This window comes from Brassica napus, chromosome C8, assembly GCF_020379485.1.
Source record: "Brassica napus cultivar Da-Ae chromosome C8, Da-Ae, whole genome shotgun sequence".
In the NCBI taxonomy this organism is placed as follows: domain Eukaryota; kingdom Viridiplantae; phylum Streptophyta; class Magnoliopsida; order Brassicales; family Brassicaceae; genus Brassica; species Brassica napus.
In genome coordinates this window covers 25,122,951-25,138,904 of record NC_063451.1, presented here as the reverse complement: position 1 = coordinate 25,138,904, position 15,954 = coordinate 25,122,951, and the positions used below count along the sequence as shown (strand labels likewise).

Genomic DNA, 15,954 nt, shown 5'->3' with positions numbered 1-15,954 from the left:
AAGAGGGAGGACTCGGGTTCAAAGATATTGAATGCTTTAACCAGGCCCTTCTGGCAAAGCAAGCTTGGAAAGTGCTTCAAAACCCCCAATCTCTACTTGCAAGAACTCTCAAGAGTAGATATTTCAAAGGAAATAATTTCATGGATGTTTCTTTGGGGGACAGGCCATCCTTTGGATGGAGGAGTTTTCTTTTTGGAAGAGAGCTCTTGTTGAAGGGTGTAAGAAAGGAAGTTGGGGATGGTCAATCTTTAAGGGTTTGAATGGATCCCTGGATTGATAATAGCAGAAGGCGAGCTCCCTGGATGAAAAATTCCTTGGTTGACTTGGAATTAAAAGTTTCAGACCTTCTCTCAGATGATGGAAGATCGTGGAATTTGTCTATTTTGGAGGATCTTTTCTTTCAAGTGGATATTGATCTCATTTTGAAAATAAAACCAATGCCGGAAGAGGAAGATTTTTGGTGTTGGCAACATAATAAGAGTGGAGATTATACGGTGAGATCAGGGTATTGGCTCGCGAGCCATGAGAAACTAAAGGCGGTCTTCGTTGATGTGAATTCTCAGCCATCGATAAATGGACTGAAAGATAGAACATGGAATATTCAAGCTCCACAGAAGATTAAGTTGTTTATTTGGAGAGTGCTAAGTGGAGCTGTTCCTGTTGCTGAGAACCTTATCTCAAGAGGGATGAAGATTGATGAAAGATGCTGGAATTGCGGTAATGACATGGAATCTGCAAACCATGTTTTATTTACTTGCCCTCTTGCTCGTTTGATCTGGGCTCTTTCGGATTTTCCATCACCTAGAGGTGGTTTCAGTGACGACTCTATCTTTGTAAATATCCATTATCTCTTAAGGATGAGCTTAAATATCAGAATCCTAAGTCAAATTAGGAGGTCTTTCCCTTGGATACTATGGATGCTGTGGAAGAACATAAACATATTAATTTTTGAAGGGAAGGAGTTTGATGCGATGGGAACAATTAGAAAGATCAAGGATGATGTTGCAGTCTGGTTTGCTGTTCAATCAATGGACCAAGGTATTGAAAGTGGTGAAAAAGAAAAAGGGATTATGGTGAGGAAAACCAAATGGAGAAAACCCAGTGAGGGGTGGCTAAAATGTAATGTTGGTGTGATGTGGTCGAAAAAGAATAGAGTTATGGGCTGTGCTTGGGTTTTAAGAGACCATAGAGGTGTGGTGTTGTTGCATAGCAGGAGATCCTTTGTGGCTTCTCATGAGAAGGAGGAAGCAATTTTAGTTGGACTGATGTGGGCGATCAAAAGCTTGCAGGACCATCAGGTAAGGAAGGTGATTATTGCTGCAGAGGCAAATCATATCCTCAACGCTCTAGAGAGACCGAAAGCGTGGCCGTCTTTTAAATTTCAGAGTGGTATGCTCAAACATGAAGTAAGGAAATTTGGGGAATGGAAAGTCTGTGTTGAAACAAAAGACTCGAATAGAGGTACTTTTCTTATTGCTCAATCAGCTACAAAAAGACAGTTTGCGCAATCTTATGTTGCCGCTGGTTGTCCCTCTTGGCTTTTGGAGGTTTTTGAGCATGATAAAAGTTGACCTGCTGTTTGCTTTGTCGGTTTTTTGGGGAATGTAGTTCTGTAATGTTTGGGTTCAAGCTGATGTTTTTCTAGGGGGCTGGTCAAGAATGTTGTTGTAATAATGTTGATCTAGAAAACATTGGCATGTATGATATGGTTATATATATATACTTTGATGAAAAAAAAAAAAATTAAAACGTCGGTACGGTGGCTGAACTTTCAAAATGATTAATCATTATAAATTATGAAAATCAGATGTGTTAAGCCTGTCACATGTCTGGTTGGCACAGCGCTATCTTAATGAATGTTAAGAATTAGAGAAATTCTCATTTTGGAAGCTTTGAAGAACTTGTTTTATCAAACTTAGAGAGAGTAGACAAATATAGTCCAAAAATAAACACCTCAACATTCAATAAAATTACATGATTGAGGCCGGAAAAAATGGAACAAAACTTACGAACCAAATGATTAGTCGGCCATAGTTTATTGTACTGTATTATGAAACTTACAGTGAAAGCAAAAACACAGCAACTGAAAAGTAACTTTTATAATTCATTTTATCATAAGTGGGACTAGATTATATACATGAATGGGAGTAGCTGAGTAACACAAAGAGAGAAACAAAGAGATCTAAACTTTCTTCTTTCAAATGATCCCTTTGTTATGTTGTATAAAATGAGGAAACAATTATATAACAAAAACTACTATAAACCTCCCCCATTCGAATCCAAAAAATAACTATGAACAGGTAAATCTCAATCCTCATTGTAGAAAATCTGTAAGAGAAGCTTGTATATCTTCTAGTGTTCTTCCTTTGGTTTCAGGTACCATCGCATAAATGAAAACTATACCCCCAGCGCAGATACTAAAGAAGATCAAGAACGTTCCTGAAAAGTATAAACATCAAAATGAGATAAAGGATGTAATAAAGTCTGATTTTAGCAAAAAAAAAAGTTTTATCATGTTGAGAGTTGACAATGTAATAATACCTGATGCGTTCCATTCTATCATGAAGTTATAGGCGAAAGCTACAATCCAACTAAAGGACCAGTTGGCTAAGGTAACCAGAGTCCCAGCTGATACTTTAACATTCATTGGGAAAATCTACAAAAAATCAAAACGTTTTACCTTTTTAGAACTGAAAATAGTTATATAGACTCGTAGGAGTTTTTTAATATAAGAAGTTGATGTTTGTTTATACCTCAGACATGATGATCCATGGTAAGCCTCCCATGCCTACGGCAAATGAAGAGATGAAACCCTGATATTTTGGAATGTAGAAGTTTAGATAATTTTGTACAACATTGAGGATTGCTTTTTAGTTGCTTGTTTTATGTCGAAAATGTTTATACATACCACTACACCGATGCATGTAAAAATGGGAGTGAGCTCATCGAGCATGCCATATGACTGTTCAAGAAGGAAAAATAGAAATGATAAATATAACAATTTTTCAAACTTTGTAAATCTTTTTGGTAAAACGAGTTGTTAATTTTACCCGAAAGCTGAAAGAAAATGCGAGGAACAAGCTGCAAAGACACATTCCACTAGTAGAAGCCTGAAATCAAAGATAATCATTTCTTGTTAAAAGGGATGCTAAGTTTCTTTGCTTCGTTTCACATTTGATCAGGCAAAGATAGAAAAAGTTTACCAGTAGAAGCGGCCTTCGTCCCATTTTCTCAACCAAAATCAGACCCAAAATAGCTTTTGGTATCTACAAACAAGAACAAATGATGCATAAGTGTAGTCCTTGGAAGAAATGTTTTTTTCAAGAATAAAAATGAAACTGTGTGCAAAGACATACCATGATCACTGCAAGAATCATTGAGCCAATGCTGCTTGGGAATCCTGTCAAGTAAATATAAGAATGAAGATTTGTTACTCCAAATGAAAACAAATCAAGTATAGTTACATGAGGAACAGAGTTTGTTTTTGCTATTTACCTCCTTTATCAAATACGCTACCGACATAGAACATAATCCCTGAGCTTCCAGAGAGCTGTTGTAGAAGCATTAGCCCCACCCCAATCTGAAAAAGTTAACAAACTTTCAGTAAACGGCCAAAGAGAAAATCACATATTCACCACAAAAGGTTATAGAGTAACTTACAACAAGAGATGGAGCATATCTCCTCTGGAACAAATCCATAACCCGAGACTTTGGTCCTTCATTAAATAAGATCATCGTTTCCTAGAGTTGGAAAGTAAGTATTGTTAGTAACCTTTTGAGGTGAAACAATAAGAAAAAATTAAAAAATAGTTGTAATGTATACTTTGATAGTATTGGCTTCTTCAGAGACATCAGCATCCTCTCCACGGAGAAGCTGCAATGAAGCTGTACATTCCTTTTCAAGTCCCCATTTTCCCTACATACAATTTAAACCAAATTAGAATTATTTACTTCACATTTTTTTTTCCTATAAACATTAACTTTTTTACAAGATTTAAAGTTTTAAACATACCAGCAATCTAGGGGACTCTGGAATGAAGAATAAAGTCACAACTTGCAAAACACATGGAATCAGACCTGAGAAAGAAACCAATAAATAAATCATTCTTCTCCCATCACTAAAGTTGCTAGAAAAGAAAAGGTTTTTAAAGCAATTAAGCTTACCGATTAAAGCCAAATTACGCCAATGAACAAAATTTCCAATGACGTAGTATAATGACAACCCACAACTTTGCATCAGCTGTAACAAACGTTTAAATATTTGTTAGATCATATATCAGAATATTTTCTGTCAAAACAATTATTATTCCCTGATTATTTTGAAATTACCTGATTAGCAAATACAAATGCTCCTCGAACATGTTTTGGTGTTATTTCTGCAATATAAACTGGTATCTGGTTGCAACAGAGTTAACATAGTGTCAGTTTAAACTAACAAAAAAAAAATTAATAAAGAGATGAGTAAGAAAATAATTACCACGTAGCTGAATAAACCAACTGCAAATCCAGTAGAAAACCTTCCAGCATCTAGCCAAATCGTGTCCTTTGCAAATGCTATTGCAAGCCAACCGGCGATGCAGAAGATTTGAGCAAACCACATTGTCTGTTTTTTTTTAAAGAACAAAGAGAAAATCAGTATAGGCAAGAAGTTTTTCACCAAATAAATTAAAACGCAGAGGATATAGATGGTAAGCTTAAAATTACCCCTTTTCGACCGATGAGATCTGAGACTTTTCCACTGAAGATGGCACCAAACATGGCTCCAAAAGTCATGATTGAACCAAACATGGAGTACTAAAGAAGTAAAAAAAGAGACAAATATAAGCTAGAATAGACTTTAATTGAAGAGGAATCATGAAATGGTTTTGTGGTCTTACTTGTGCAACAGAGAGGCCTAAGTCTTTTGTGATCCCAGCTTGAGCAACTGATGAATAACCTGCCTGTAATATACAACCCCATACACATAAATCATACTTTTTTTTGATATATGTGATGATCAAAGATTTGACTTACCGCACAACCGAAACAGAAAGAGCCACAAACAGATACAAAGGTACTGAAGAGCACAACCACAGTGATACGACACTCGTTGATGTCGTTTCGATTCTTGTTCAGTAACAAACCAGCTTCCAGATTTCTTTGGTTCTCCGATATCGTCATCTTCTTGCTCCTTTCTTAAGAGTATTTGCTATGATATTTGTTTTCGCTTGCTTTTTGGATTCGACGTGAAGACTAAGTCGAAAGAAAAGCTCATTTATATTCCATGAGTAGTGGACGAAGGAAAGCCAGAGGTCAGCTTCCATCTTTTCTTTTGTGTCACGTTTCCTTTTTGTTTTTTTTAAATAAAATTAATTCTATTTGTTTTATTTTATTTTTCTTATTTGAACTCTTTAATTATTCTATTGCTTTTGTTCCGTTTGATTTTTTATTACTTGAGACTTTTTATATTTAAAGTACACTATGTGATTAATTTTTTCTCAGAAAAAAGAAAGTATGTAACTGATCATCTTTATCAATTTGTTCTTTTGTTTTTTTGACCTAGTGGCTGTGATCCTGTCTTTATTGGGTAACTTTGATAATGGTCCTACCACGAATCGAACCTGTAATAGAGTGAATTTTGTGATGAATTATATAGTGTGATAGTGTCTAGATGCAGTTATGAATCTGTACTTGCATAAACTAATTAGCTAAGATTTGTTATATTTTTCAAAATTAATGATATATTGAACAGAACTATCCGTAAATACAAATTTTGTTTGCGTATATGTACGTAGAAATTAGAATCATCTAGGCATGCTTACATAGGCTCCTTGGATTGAGCGGTACGGGATATGTGGTAGGTGCAGTTCTAACGGTTATAAAAACGTATAGATATATGGTATATATAAAAAAATTTGTTACTGTTAACAGTGCTGGGTGGATTAAAACATTTAAAGCCATAATTTTTTTTTTTTAGTATATTCGTTAAAAAACTGACAAGCGTCTTAGAATTTGAATGTAAGATTTTTGTCGAAACACATGGTTTGCGTCATTAACCAATAAAAAAGCACATGATTTAAATTTTTTGTTGTTGTCCAAACAAAAAATACTCGTCACATGCAAATGGATTGGTCAAACACATGCTTGGTTCTCCCTAGTGAAAATTAAGAATAGAAGTAAACTAACATACATCATAATTGCAAGAACAACTTATTTTATAGTTATAAATAGCATATAAGTAATATGCCTAATTGTTTTCTCTAACCACCGTTTTAAAAAGTCAAAACATCAATTGCCGCGTATACTATTAGACCAATAGTTCGAGTCTTAAAATACTCTTGAAAATAGAGTAGGATATAATATATCTTACGTGACTGCGCGTACGTGGTTAATCAATTTTGTCACGAATTGAAATGAGTTGTCACATTGAATATATGGTTGCATGCAATAGTAAACGCATTGTTAGAGAGCTTTGAAGTTTTCATTGAAAAAAGCCGTGTACGTTATCTGTTGCGTTAGAGTAATGAGCCAATTCGAGATTACTTGTAAGCAAAGCTAGAAACTTCATATCCATATTTAAATGTCTTACGCTCACCGGTATATCCTAGCATTTCAAATCTATGCCATATTTTCATATCTAGTTTGATAAAGACAGACTTTGATTGCTTTTCCAGGAAATAAGAAGATCGATCATGAAACCATCAACAACCTTTAAAAGGTAACTGCTGTCCTATCTAAACCTATCTTAAAAGGAAAATTAAATGTAATTGTAGGCTTATATATAGGCTTATAGCCAATTCTGATAGTGTTAGATTATTTAATTTTTGATACTCTCAAATGATATCACGAATCATAATGTTTGATATGAATTACTGAATGTGCGTTAAAATTCTAAAAATTCAGTTATGAGAGATTGTTGTTGTGTTTACTGATTTTAGAAGTTTTTAAAACTTGTTACGCTACATGAATATGTATCAAATGTTTGGAGTGTGCGCATATTGAAAGACGATGACTTGTTGAGTGGCTCTTATCATCTCTTGGCACATGCATTGATAAAAGTCAATGGTCGAGTAACAAGCTTACATGTGTAATGAGTTGAAATGTCGTAGCAGTAAAGTTTGTACAAATTACGTAGTATTTTGTCACTGCTAGTGATTGGTTTCTCAGGAACAGAGCCGAAGCTGAGTTTTACGGGACCATAGCTATTTTTTTTTTTTTGTTTTGGTTAACCTGGGGGTGTCCCAGACCTCCGGAGAAGCCCAGACTAATCCCGTCTTCGCCTGGCGTCAAATCTGTGAGCATGACAATTAGCCCCCAAGGTCCTTACCAAGCGGGCTACTTCATCCCGTCTGACCATAGCTATTTTAGGTGAATTTTAGTAAAAGATTTTGTTTGACAATTTAGGAATCATGCGAATTATGTATAATATTTTTAAAAAATTATGGAATAATGCGAATGTTTTATCTGGATGTACGACACTTCTCGGGAATCATGGGCTAAAACTGATATGATGTGCGTCGTGCGAGTGGAAATTGGAATCATGAGCTTGTTTGAATGTGACTTGTTACTAGAAATATAAAGACAAATACTATACAAGCATGGGAACATTCTACAGTTACAGACAAGTGGAGCTCCAGACAGAAAAATATAATAATAGAAATAGATATTGGTTAAGAGATAAAAAAGTGTGCAGTTATTAAAGAAAAAATAGATAAAAAGTGTAACTCATGTTAAGTCGTTCAAAAAAAGAAAAGTGCGACTCCTGTTTATTCATTTATTTAGTGGGAATCATCTCGTGGTGCATTGGATCCAGTATGTCAGGGTGGGCACGAGGCAAGGCAAGTACTTGCCGATTTTTGATTACTTGCTATTTGACTTGCCTTATCCAAGTTTTTTTTTTTTTACGACTCGATACTTGACTTCCTTGAAACAAGTACTTGTTTTATTAAGTACTTGGAAAAAAAATTGATTCTTGCAAGTAATTTGCATTACCTTGTTACTTGCTAAACCAAATAATTGTCTCTTGATTACATACAAAAATATACATATTCTAAATTTTTAACATCCAAAAGCACATAAATTTTCAAAGAAATAAACAAAAATAAAAATAAGCGTTCAAAATACTGAAAGACCATATGAAACTCAATGTTCTTCCATTTTATTCCTCTATTTTATTTCGATGTTCAAAAAAATTTGCAAGTAACAAGTATTATTATTATTTTTTAACGTTGGATAATTATGCTATTACAATAACAAGTATTATTTAGCAAAGGCTAAACAATTTGTAAAGAACAAACCTTATCCCTCTAACCTTATCTCTCTAACCCTCGCTCTCAAAGAAGTCGTATAACCTCCGTTTGCCTCCGGCGCGGCTGTCCGTTTAACGTTGCCGGAGGGCTCCTCTCCCCTTATCTCCTTTTTTTCTTTGGCTCTTCTGTCATCCTCTGGCTGCCTCCAATATGTGTCTGTCCCTGGGTCTCGAGCTTCGTTGGTAGAGGAACCTAGGCTGAAGCCGACGACCGTATTGATTTCCTGGTGGAGATGAGAGGTAGGTGTAGCGGTGGCTGGTGGTTAGGGTCGGATTTTGGGGTTGGGATCTGTTGGTGGTCGATTTTCATTCTTAGATCTACGACAAATCCCATCGATTCGTAGCGCGTGCTCTGGAGGGGTGGCTTCTCCGCTCGGGATCTGCTCGTCTACCTGTCTCCCGTCTCTTCTCGTTGTCTTTGCGGAGATGTTCGGCGGCGCGTGAGCTTTCCCTGCGCGTGGTGTCTCGTCGTAGGGCGGTTCAGGTTGTCCAACGCTCAGTAGGTGCGGTATGGTTCTTCTCCATCAGCGTGTTTGTAGGACTGTTTGGCTTCGTCGTGTGTCGTCTCCGGTGGTCTTCATCTTGGCGCGTGCCCTGACGATTGGGCCTCCGACGAGAAGTCGTCTATGGCTTGGGTTCGAAACCTCTTTGCGGGCTACTTGCTTGTCCCCCTCTGGTCATGGCGTTCCCCTTTGCGCTCGTAAAGGAACTCTTCGAGTCTCATTTGGTGTCCTTTCAACGACTATTCTTCATCTACTTCTGATTCCGTTCGAGTCGGTCAGCTTCTCTGGTTCTCGGAGACTGTCCATGTCGAGATTATCTTAACCGCTGGGTCATTCGGTTAGGATGTGTCTCGTGTTTTCCATGTGCTTGAACTCGTCATCCCAGCACTTGAGCCAAGTGCGCGGGCGCTTTAAGCTCATGTGGATGTGTTCTTCCGGCTCGTGTGGTGGCCCAAAGTGTAATGTGTGGAGTTGCGGCTGCTTCTCGCCCCGTTTTGTGCAGTTTCTTGGCGCATGGCTCCTTGAAGGTTTTGCGTCCGAATAAATGTTTGGTCTTGTTAATGCGGGCGTACTGGGGCTCTTCAGTAGCTGTCTGTTTCGTGTTGGTGGATGCTTATGATGTCTATCTCGAGCTGTTCTTGGTCGAGCCAATCATAAAGAGCGGATTATCGGGGAGGCCAAAATTATCGGGTTCCGACTCTCGTCTTAACTGTGGTTCTTCCTTTTGCGGCAAGCGTTGGTACGGATTAGTTGAGACATCCGAAGAGTGGCTTTTGCTTGTTGTGTCTGTCACTGTATTGTCATGATCGAATCGGTGTTTAGGTTTTTATTTTATTTTCTCTGCTTCTTGTTGCCATTGTACTTCTGTCAAAAATAGAAAAAATGGTAATAGTAATTTTTACGTTCTTACCAAAAAAAAAATATTATTTAGCAAGTAACAAGTATTTTATAGAACGAGTAACAAGTAACGAGTAACAAGGCAAATACCAAAAAATAAAACGATACTTGATACTTGTCTTGTCCTTGCAAGTAGTAAATTTTTTTGACTTGTTACTTGTCTTGTTAACAGCACGTACTCGACTTTTCAAGCCGAATATGGGTCAAGTCACGAGTATCGAGCAATGATGCCCAACCATCTCCTTCCTGCAGATCTCCAATATTCGATGATAAGCAGCCACGAGGTTGGTAATCATACATTCATATAATGTTCTCTTGTCGTCTTTCCTATCTTTGATTTCCCCTCAAATAATGTCTTTTTGATTATAATATCAGAAGGTATGGAATAATAAGCGAGCTTTGATGTTCGTGAAAGAACAATACCAACAAGTTCGTGTTTATTTTATTTGAATAGTTCACGCTTTTAGCATGATGAACACAGTACCTACCAATGCATAACTTAGATCCGCTTTCTTTCTAATTGGTGATATGATTTTAATTAGTATTTTTTTTTTGTCTTTGGTTTCTAGACTTAAGATTTAATAAATTCCAAGTACAAGTTCCAATTACATATATATGGAAGAAATGACAAATGTAAACAAAGATAATTAACCATAAGCCAGTGTTGATGGTATAAATTGGTGCATCTTTTAACGGTACAGGTTTTGAAAGCCATGAAATATGGTGCTGAAATAAACTTATTTTAACATGCTCTCTAGTTGTGTTCAAAAACAAAAAAAAAAACAAAAAAAAATCATGCTCTCTAGTTTTTTTAAGTCCGAAAGAAATATGAGTTAGATGTCCGAATATTTTAGGTAAGCGAAAAAGGTATTTAAAACGTTATTCTTTTAGGTGAATTGAGATTTTGGGGGAACATGATAGGAAAGGAACTGTGGCCTATGAAATGAATGTTGAGAAATGGACTAGGGCTGGGACTTCGGATATTCGGTTCGGGTTCGGATAAGATCCGATCGGGTCCGGGTTTTTCGGATAAATGAATTCTATACCTAATGGGTACTTAGTAAATTTCGGTTCGGGTTTCGGATCGGGTACTACCGGTTTCGGGTCGGTTCCGGATACCCGTTTCTTATGTGAATTATATAAATATTTACAAAATAAAATAATTATATACCAGTTTTTTATTTATTTATTTTATTTTTTTAAAAAAAGTTAATAGAAATCGTATATATATTAGTAATATGTATTAAATACAACGAAGTTGAACTAGTCTAGTGGTATTGCAGTTGTTGCTTTGACTATCCAACCTGGGTTCAACCCTCGAAAGATACAAATCTATGTTTTTTAAGCATAGAATTCGGGTTAAACGGGTACCCGTTCGGTTTCGGGTAAAAACCGGAACCGAACCGATACCCATGGATAATTAACACTAATACCCATCGGATAAGTTGCCTAGAACCGAAACCGAACCGAACCGGTCCATTTCGGGTCGGTTCCGGTTCGGGTATTCGGTTATGGATAAAAATCCCAGGCCTAAAATGGACTATATCCTGGACCACAGCCAAAGGATGTACATATCGGACAAAACTCTTATCATCTGATTGTTTAATGTCTAGTGAGTGTTTTCAAGTTCTGCTTAAATTAAGAAACGCACTAATACACACCTGAAATGACGTACCCGAATCTAAACTTTTTGGATTTACGTTAAAGCTTTTAGGATTTATTATTCATTTATTACAAAAGGATTACAAAATACAGAAATGTTTGTAAATCTCAAAAATTACCCCATATACATTATACATACCGGAAGCCAAAACCGGTTAGTAACAAGAAAAATCGACCTGTATAACTATTTGGATTGTGTTAAAGAGGATTCATGCTATTGCTACAAACCGTTGTGGTGCATATCTAAAGGCTAAAGCCATCAGAAAATCACCATGTCTCAGGAGGCATTGACCAGACCGATCCCTGCGTCCCAACACCTTCACCCACGGGAACTGAACCGATTCCAGCTTCCGTTTGTAGAGCCAAAAATGCTTGAATCTCATCATCGAGACTGTTATAGTAAGATGTTGGTTGAGGCTGAGGAAGTGTTTGAGCTTGTGCCTGAACCGGCATATTATCATAAGCTGTTGGCTGAGGAAGTGTTTGAGCTTGCGTCTGAACCGGCTGAGTGGGTCGAATGATCATGTGGTCATACCCCGTGGAACCTGGCATTAGACTGCCTCTCATACGGATCTGTGGTGGCCGCCAGTTTCCTGTGCTAGCAGGAGTCAAGTTCATGGACTCACGCGACGCTGCGCCACCAAGATTCCGTCTTTGAACAGGTGTTTGCATGTGTCTCTGGACGGAGGTTTCTCCATAGTTGACACCTAAAGTTTGGGGACGTGTAATGGAAGATGGGATCGATCTGTCCTGTACAGTGGACAAGCTCCTGCTGGGAAGCCTCTGGTTCTGCAAACAGATGAGAACATAATTTTTAAACAGATGAAAAACAGAACATAACAGTTGAGTAAAAATGGACGACGAACCTGCATTGCATACTGGTGATGCAACGGAGGAGGCATGGATGTCAATGGAGTTTGAGTTGTGCTATTTCCATAGATGTGGTTCCATCTCTCCATCAAATCAGTGGTTCTCCCAAGACAATTTCTAAGCGGCGTAACATGTGACCCTTGAAACTGAGAAGACTGAGCACCAGGCATTGGTATGTGAAAGCTGGCCGTATTTGTAGCTAATCTCTCTAGCGGATATGGGTAGGTACGAATGACATCTCTTGCTGCTGAGTTGATGAACTGTTGCTGCCCATCAAAAGTATTCAAAGTTTGGGGTAACTCTGGCAGTGCGTCGGCTGAAGCAGAAGACGGACACTGAATCTCGGATACACAAGGCTTCTGTTCATTGACATGAGTGCCTCCGGATATTTCCATTTCATCCTCATCTCTGGTAAGATCCAAAACAGTAGGCCCCAGGTTTTGGAAACTAGTTGGGTCCCCGTGTCCATGAGTGGTTTCCGGCACAGCTCCCACATTCTCATCGTTCTCCGTTACGACCTTCCATGATCCATCAGAAGAGATAACCACATCCGTAGCATTACATCCAACCTCTTCTAGAATCTGTGGATATTGGACAAGGTTGGCTATACAATGTAGGATGTAAAAAGATGTACCACCAAGTAGCAGTATTAAAGCTACTTACCTTTCTCATGTTTTGATCTACACGGATGTCGGTATAGCAGACAGACTGATTGCAATGCGGGCAGCGCCACGATGGTATTCTCGTATTTATTTTGACATAGTTCCACAAATCAAAACACTACAACAGAAAATCACAATATATTATAATTTCTCGTACTAAACAGATATCAAAACACAAGACTGATACTATCATTTCTCGTACTAAACAGAAAATGTGCGTCACCTGAAGATGTTTACAGGCATGACCCTTCACAGGAAGTTTGAAACGTGTCCGGCTGTTACAATGGTGATGATAAATCTTTAAAGGTTCAGGTAACTGTGGAAGCAATTTCTTTAGATGTAAATTTAGAATAACATCCCCGTACCTGATAGGACAACTGAGAGATATCCTTGATGGGCCTTCAATTATGTCACAATCTACAGAAAAAAATGAAAAAAGACAAACAATGGTTGATCTAGAGAAGAGTTTTCTCAGAAAAAAAATGTATGAATGCAAAATGACTACATGACTTGATGACTTCATTGTGGGATGTGCAATAAACCTTAAGCGAATGATTTTTTCTCCTAGTGACTAAAAGCTCTCACCTGAATTTGATTCAGTGACTTCAGAGCGAACATAATCTTTCAGCAACGGATTGGCCGGCAGTGATATGGTATCAAACAAGGCAATAATAATGAAGTAACTACCTATAACAAATGGACATCTAATCATTATCGCTGCAAATGAGAAGACGAAACAAAGATGATGTCTAAAATATCAATTGAACAGAAACCTCCAAAACAGCCTATTGTTTGGAGAAGATTTGACCCAGCGTTGAGCAGGCTAGTAACATTCGTTGGACACTGCGGCCCAGTATCCTGAAAAAGTTGCAATAAACAATTTACTTGTAAAATAGTAAGTACTTCAAAAAGATATCCGAGAAACAAGCGAAATGCACAAACCATTGATAAGCCACATCTCTTGTCAACGCCCTTTCCATTCAACATAAAGCTGCAATTTCACATAAAAGCCAATGTGGTTAGTTAACATACAGAAACTGTTTCCCAAAACGGAAAAGGGAAAGCAATACAACCACACCTGACTTCTTGAGGATGTATAATACAACTAGATTTGCTTATGTCCTCTGTCCGGAAAACAAATAGTCCCTGAAAAGCAAGCAAGATCATTAAGCATAATAAGTGGATAGATGAACAAAGATCCAAACATCTAAAATGCTGAAGTGACACGACCAGCAAAGCTTAAACTTAGGCTTAAAAGAACATTCATGCATCTACATACCTAGTTGCACTAAAACCATTAATGCAGGAGAAACAACACATGCACAATACAGTATGAACGACAAAAGCGAATTTATATGAAGACGCAAAAGGTAGCACCAAGACTAGCAGAGAAACAAAACGCATCCATAACATAAATTCCAACACATACCACTTTCTGTTTGGGAGAATGTTGCAACATCTTTTTTGAAATATAGAAGTCCTTCATCAATATATTTGATTCTGCCTGCCAGAAGAGAAAAAAACTAACTTAGCACACATTAAAAGCTGCTCAGAACTGAATAAGAAAAAAAAATCACCTCCGACTCAGAAGAAACAAGAATTTGCCCCAGCTTTGTAAATGGATAGAACCTACAGAAGGAAAAAGGAGAAGATTCAAACAAACCAACATCGCGATCTTAGCACCCCTGCTAGTGTGAGATAAGTGAATGAACAAGATTGCCTAAGAAGCTATCAGATATATTCAATTACTCATTCCTCATAAGTTAAAATAGCATAAGAAAACTGCAGCCTACCTCTCCATGACCTGAAGAATTAGACTGACGGGACTATTTAGACCAGAGGCGACGTTTTCAGGACCGCTGAAACCATTCCACATCTGCACACGAAGAAAAACATCAACTAAATAAAAAATCTTGAATATCCTAAAAAGAAATAGAAGTTCGTCTAGAACTACACATACCGAGTCTACATGAGCCAGTAGTTCTTGAGTTTCTCTCTCCGGGAACCATCCAAGCTCACAAGCAGTCTGTGCAAGAAACATAAATATAGTATATCATATACAGTATATACCTCAAGTATATACCTTATACACTACACAGTACCCGTTATATCTAAATCACCAAACTTGAAAGAAAATTTGAATGTAGTGGCTCTACCAAAATGTGACCATAACGAACATCATTCATAACGATCGCAAGAGTTACTAATTCTAACTCTGTTCTTATGTTACCTTCACTGAGATCATCAGCACCATTATCACTGCCTTCGTTTCATCATCACATCTACGTCGAAACACCTGCAACATACAACACAGAAACATTAACTAACCCAGACAAGAAGAAACACCTTGAAAAATTGAAACTTTACAAGACAAAAATAGTAAACAAACTTGATTGAGGAGTGTCTTAGCAAGCTCTTGAGCATCCACGGGAACTTCATCGTTCCCAATTGAGGCGTCGATACGACTGCAATTCACGAAAACCCTAATTTCAATCTATGGAAGATTCCACCGAATAATTAAGAAAGAAATGCAGAGACACAAATATCAATTTACTTAGCGAGAGAGAAGCAGTAAGCGTGAAACTCTTTGTTGCTCTCGACAACCTCACTGCGATGGTTCAACCTATACGTAAACAATGGAGAATGTTCGTTTAGCTTTTTTTTTGTTAAAATCGAAACTATTAAACAAATCAAAAGTCAAACAACACAGATACAATATTTGACTAAACACACAGTATAAAGAGAAGAGCAAATACGTAGAACTCGTCGGATTCACCATTGATGATTCGTATTCGTCTTCTTCTTCAGTCGCCTCCGAGAAGTTAATCAATCCCAAACCGTCACGGCGTCGCGACGTAGCTGCTAGGCAGTAGCTTTATAACTTTCTTATAGATTGCAGTTAACTCCTTAATGTTTTATAATTTATCCGCGTGGTCCTTATAAAGTTTGATAATTGTTACTAGACACCCTTCTAGTTATTGTCTTTCTCTCTATTTCCCCGTTAAAAATATGAACGGACGATAACAAATCAACTCGATTTAAAGGCTAGATTAAGTGCCACGCTGGCAATCAG

General features: G+C 37.5%; 2 protein-coding genes and 1 long non-coding RNA gene across 4 annotated transcripts; 1 reads left to right on the top strand and 2 right to left on the bottom strand.

Annotated features, from left to right (window-relative positions):
• Nucleotides 1-2,084: 2,084 nt before the first annotated feature.
• LOC106453182 (sugar transporter ESL1) lies at nt 2,085-5,245 on the bottom strand. Its single transcript, XM_013895438.3, has 17 exons — nt 5,014-5,245; nt 4,878-4,940; nt 4,705-4,794; nt 4,478-4,603; nt 4,330-4,395; nt 4,165-4,240; nt 4,013-4,077; nt 3,824-3,916; nt 3,661-3,741; nt 3,496-3,580; nt 3,357-3,400; nt 3,204-3,266; nt 3,051-3,110; nt 2,909-2,962; nt 2,754-2,813; nt 2,542-2,656; nt 2,085-2,439 (listed from the first exon to the last, which is right to left on the bottom strand). Exons 1-17 carry the CDS (start codon nt 5,158-5,160, stop codon nt 2,315-2,317), a joined length of 1,413 nt encoding a protein of 470 aa, XP_013750892.1. The 5' UTR covers nt 5,161-5,245; the 3' UTR covers nt 2,085-2,314.
• A 225-nt stretch (nt 5,246-5,470) lies between these two features.
• Nucleotides 5,471-7,452, top strand: LOC111208685. Its single transcript, XR_007327784.1, has 2 exons — nt 5,471-6,697; nt 6,921-7,452. It is a non-coding gene; the product is annotated as an uncharacterized LOC111208685 (long non-coding RNA).
• Nucleotides 7,453-11,382: 3,930 nt separating this feature from the next.
• Nucleotides 11,383-15,861, bottom strand: LOC106453184 (E4 SUMO-protein ligase PIAL1). 2 transcript variants are annotated; one of them, XM_022708071.2, is made up of 17 exons: nt 15,638-15,861; nt 15,436-15,504; nt 15,271-15,364; nt 15,112-15,177; nt 14,842-14,907; nt 14,675-14,757; nt 14,459-14,510; nt 14,311-14,385; nt 13,960-14,027; nt 13,824-13,872; nt 13,655-13,739; nt 13,467-13,568; nt 13,247-13,298; nt 13,105-13,156; nt 12,883-12,999; nt 12,216-12,800; nt 11,383-12,138 (listed from the first exon to the last, which is right to left on the bottom strand). In XM_022708071.2, exons 1-17 carry the CDS (start codon nt 15,658-15,660, stop codon nt 11,617-11,619), a joined length of 2,160 nt encoding a protein of 719 aa, XP_022563792.1. In that variant the 5' UTR covers nt 15,661-15,861; the 3' UTR covers nt 11,383-11,616. The 2 variants fall into 2 exon arrangements, with proteins under 2 accessions (XP_022563792.1, XP_022563793.1); XM_022708072.2 differs by having other exon boundaries at nt 15,271-15,346.
• Nucleotides 15,862-15,954: the final 93 nt, after the last annotated feature.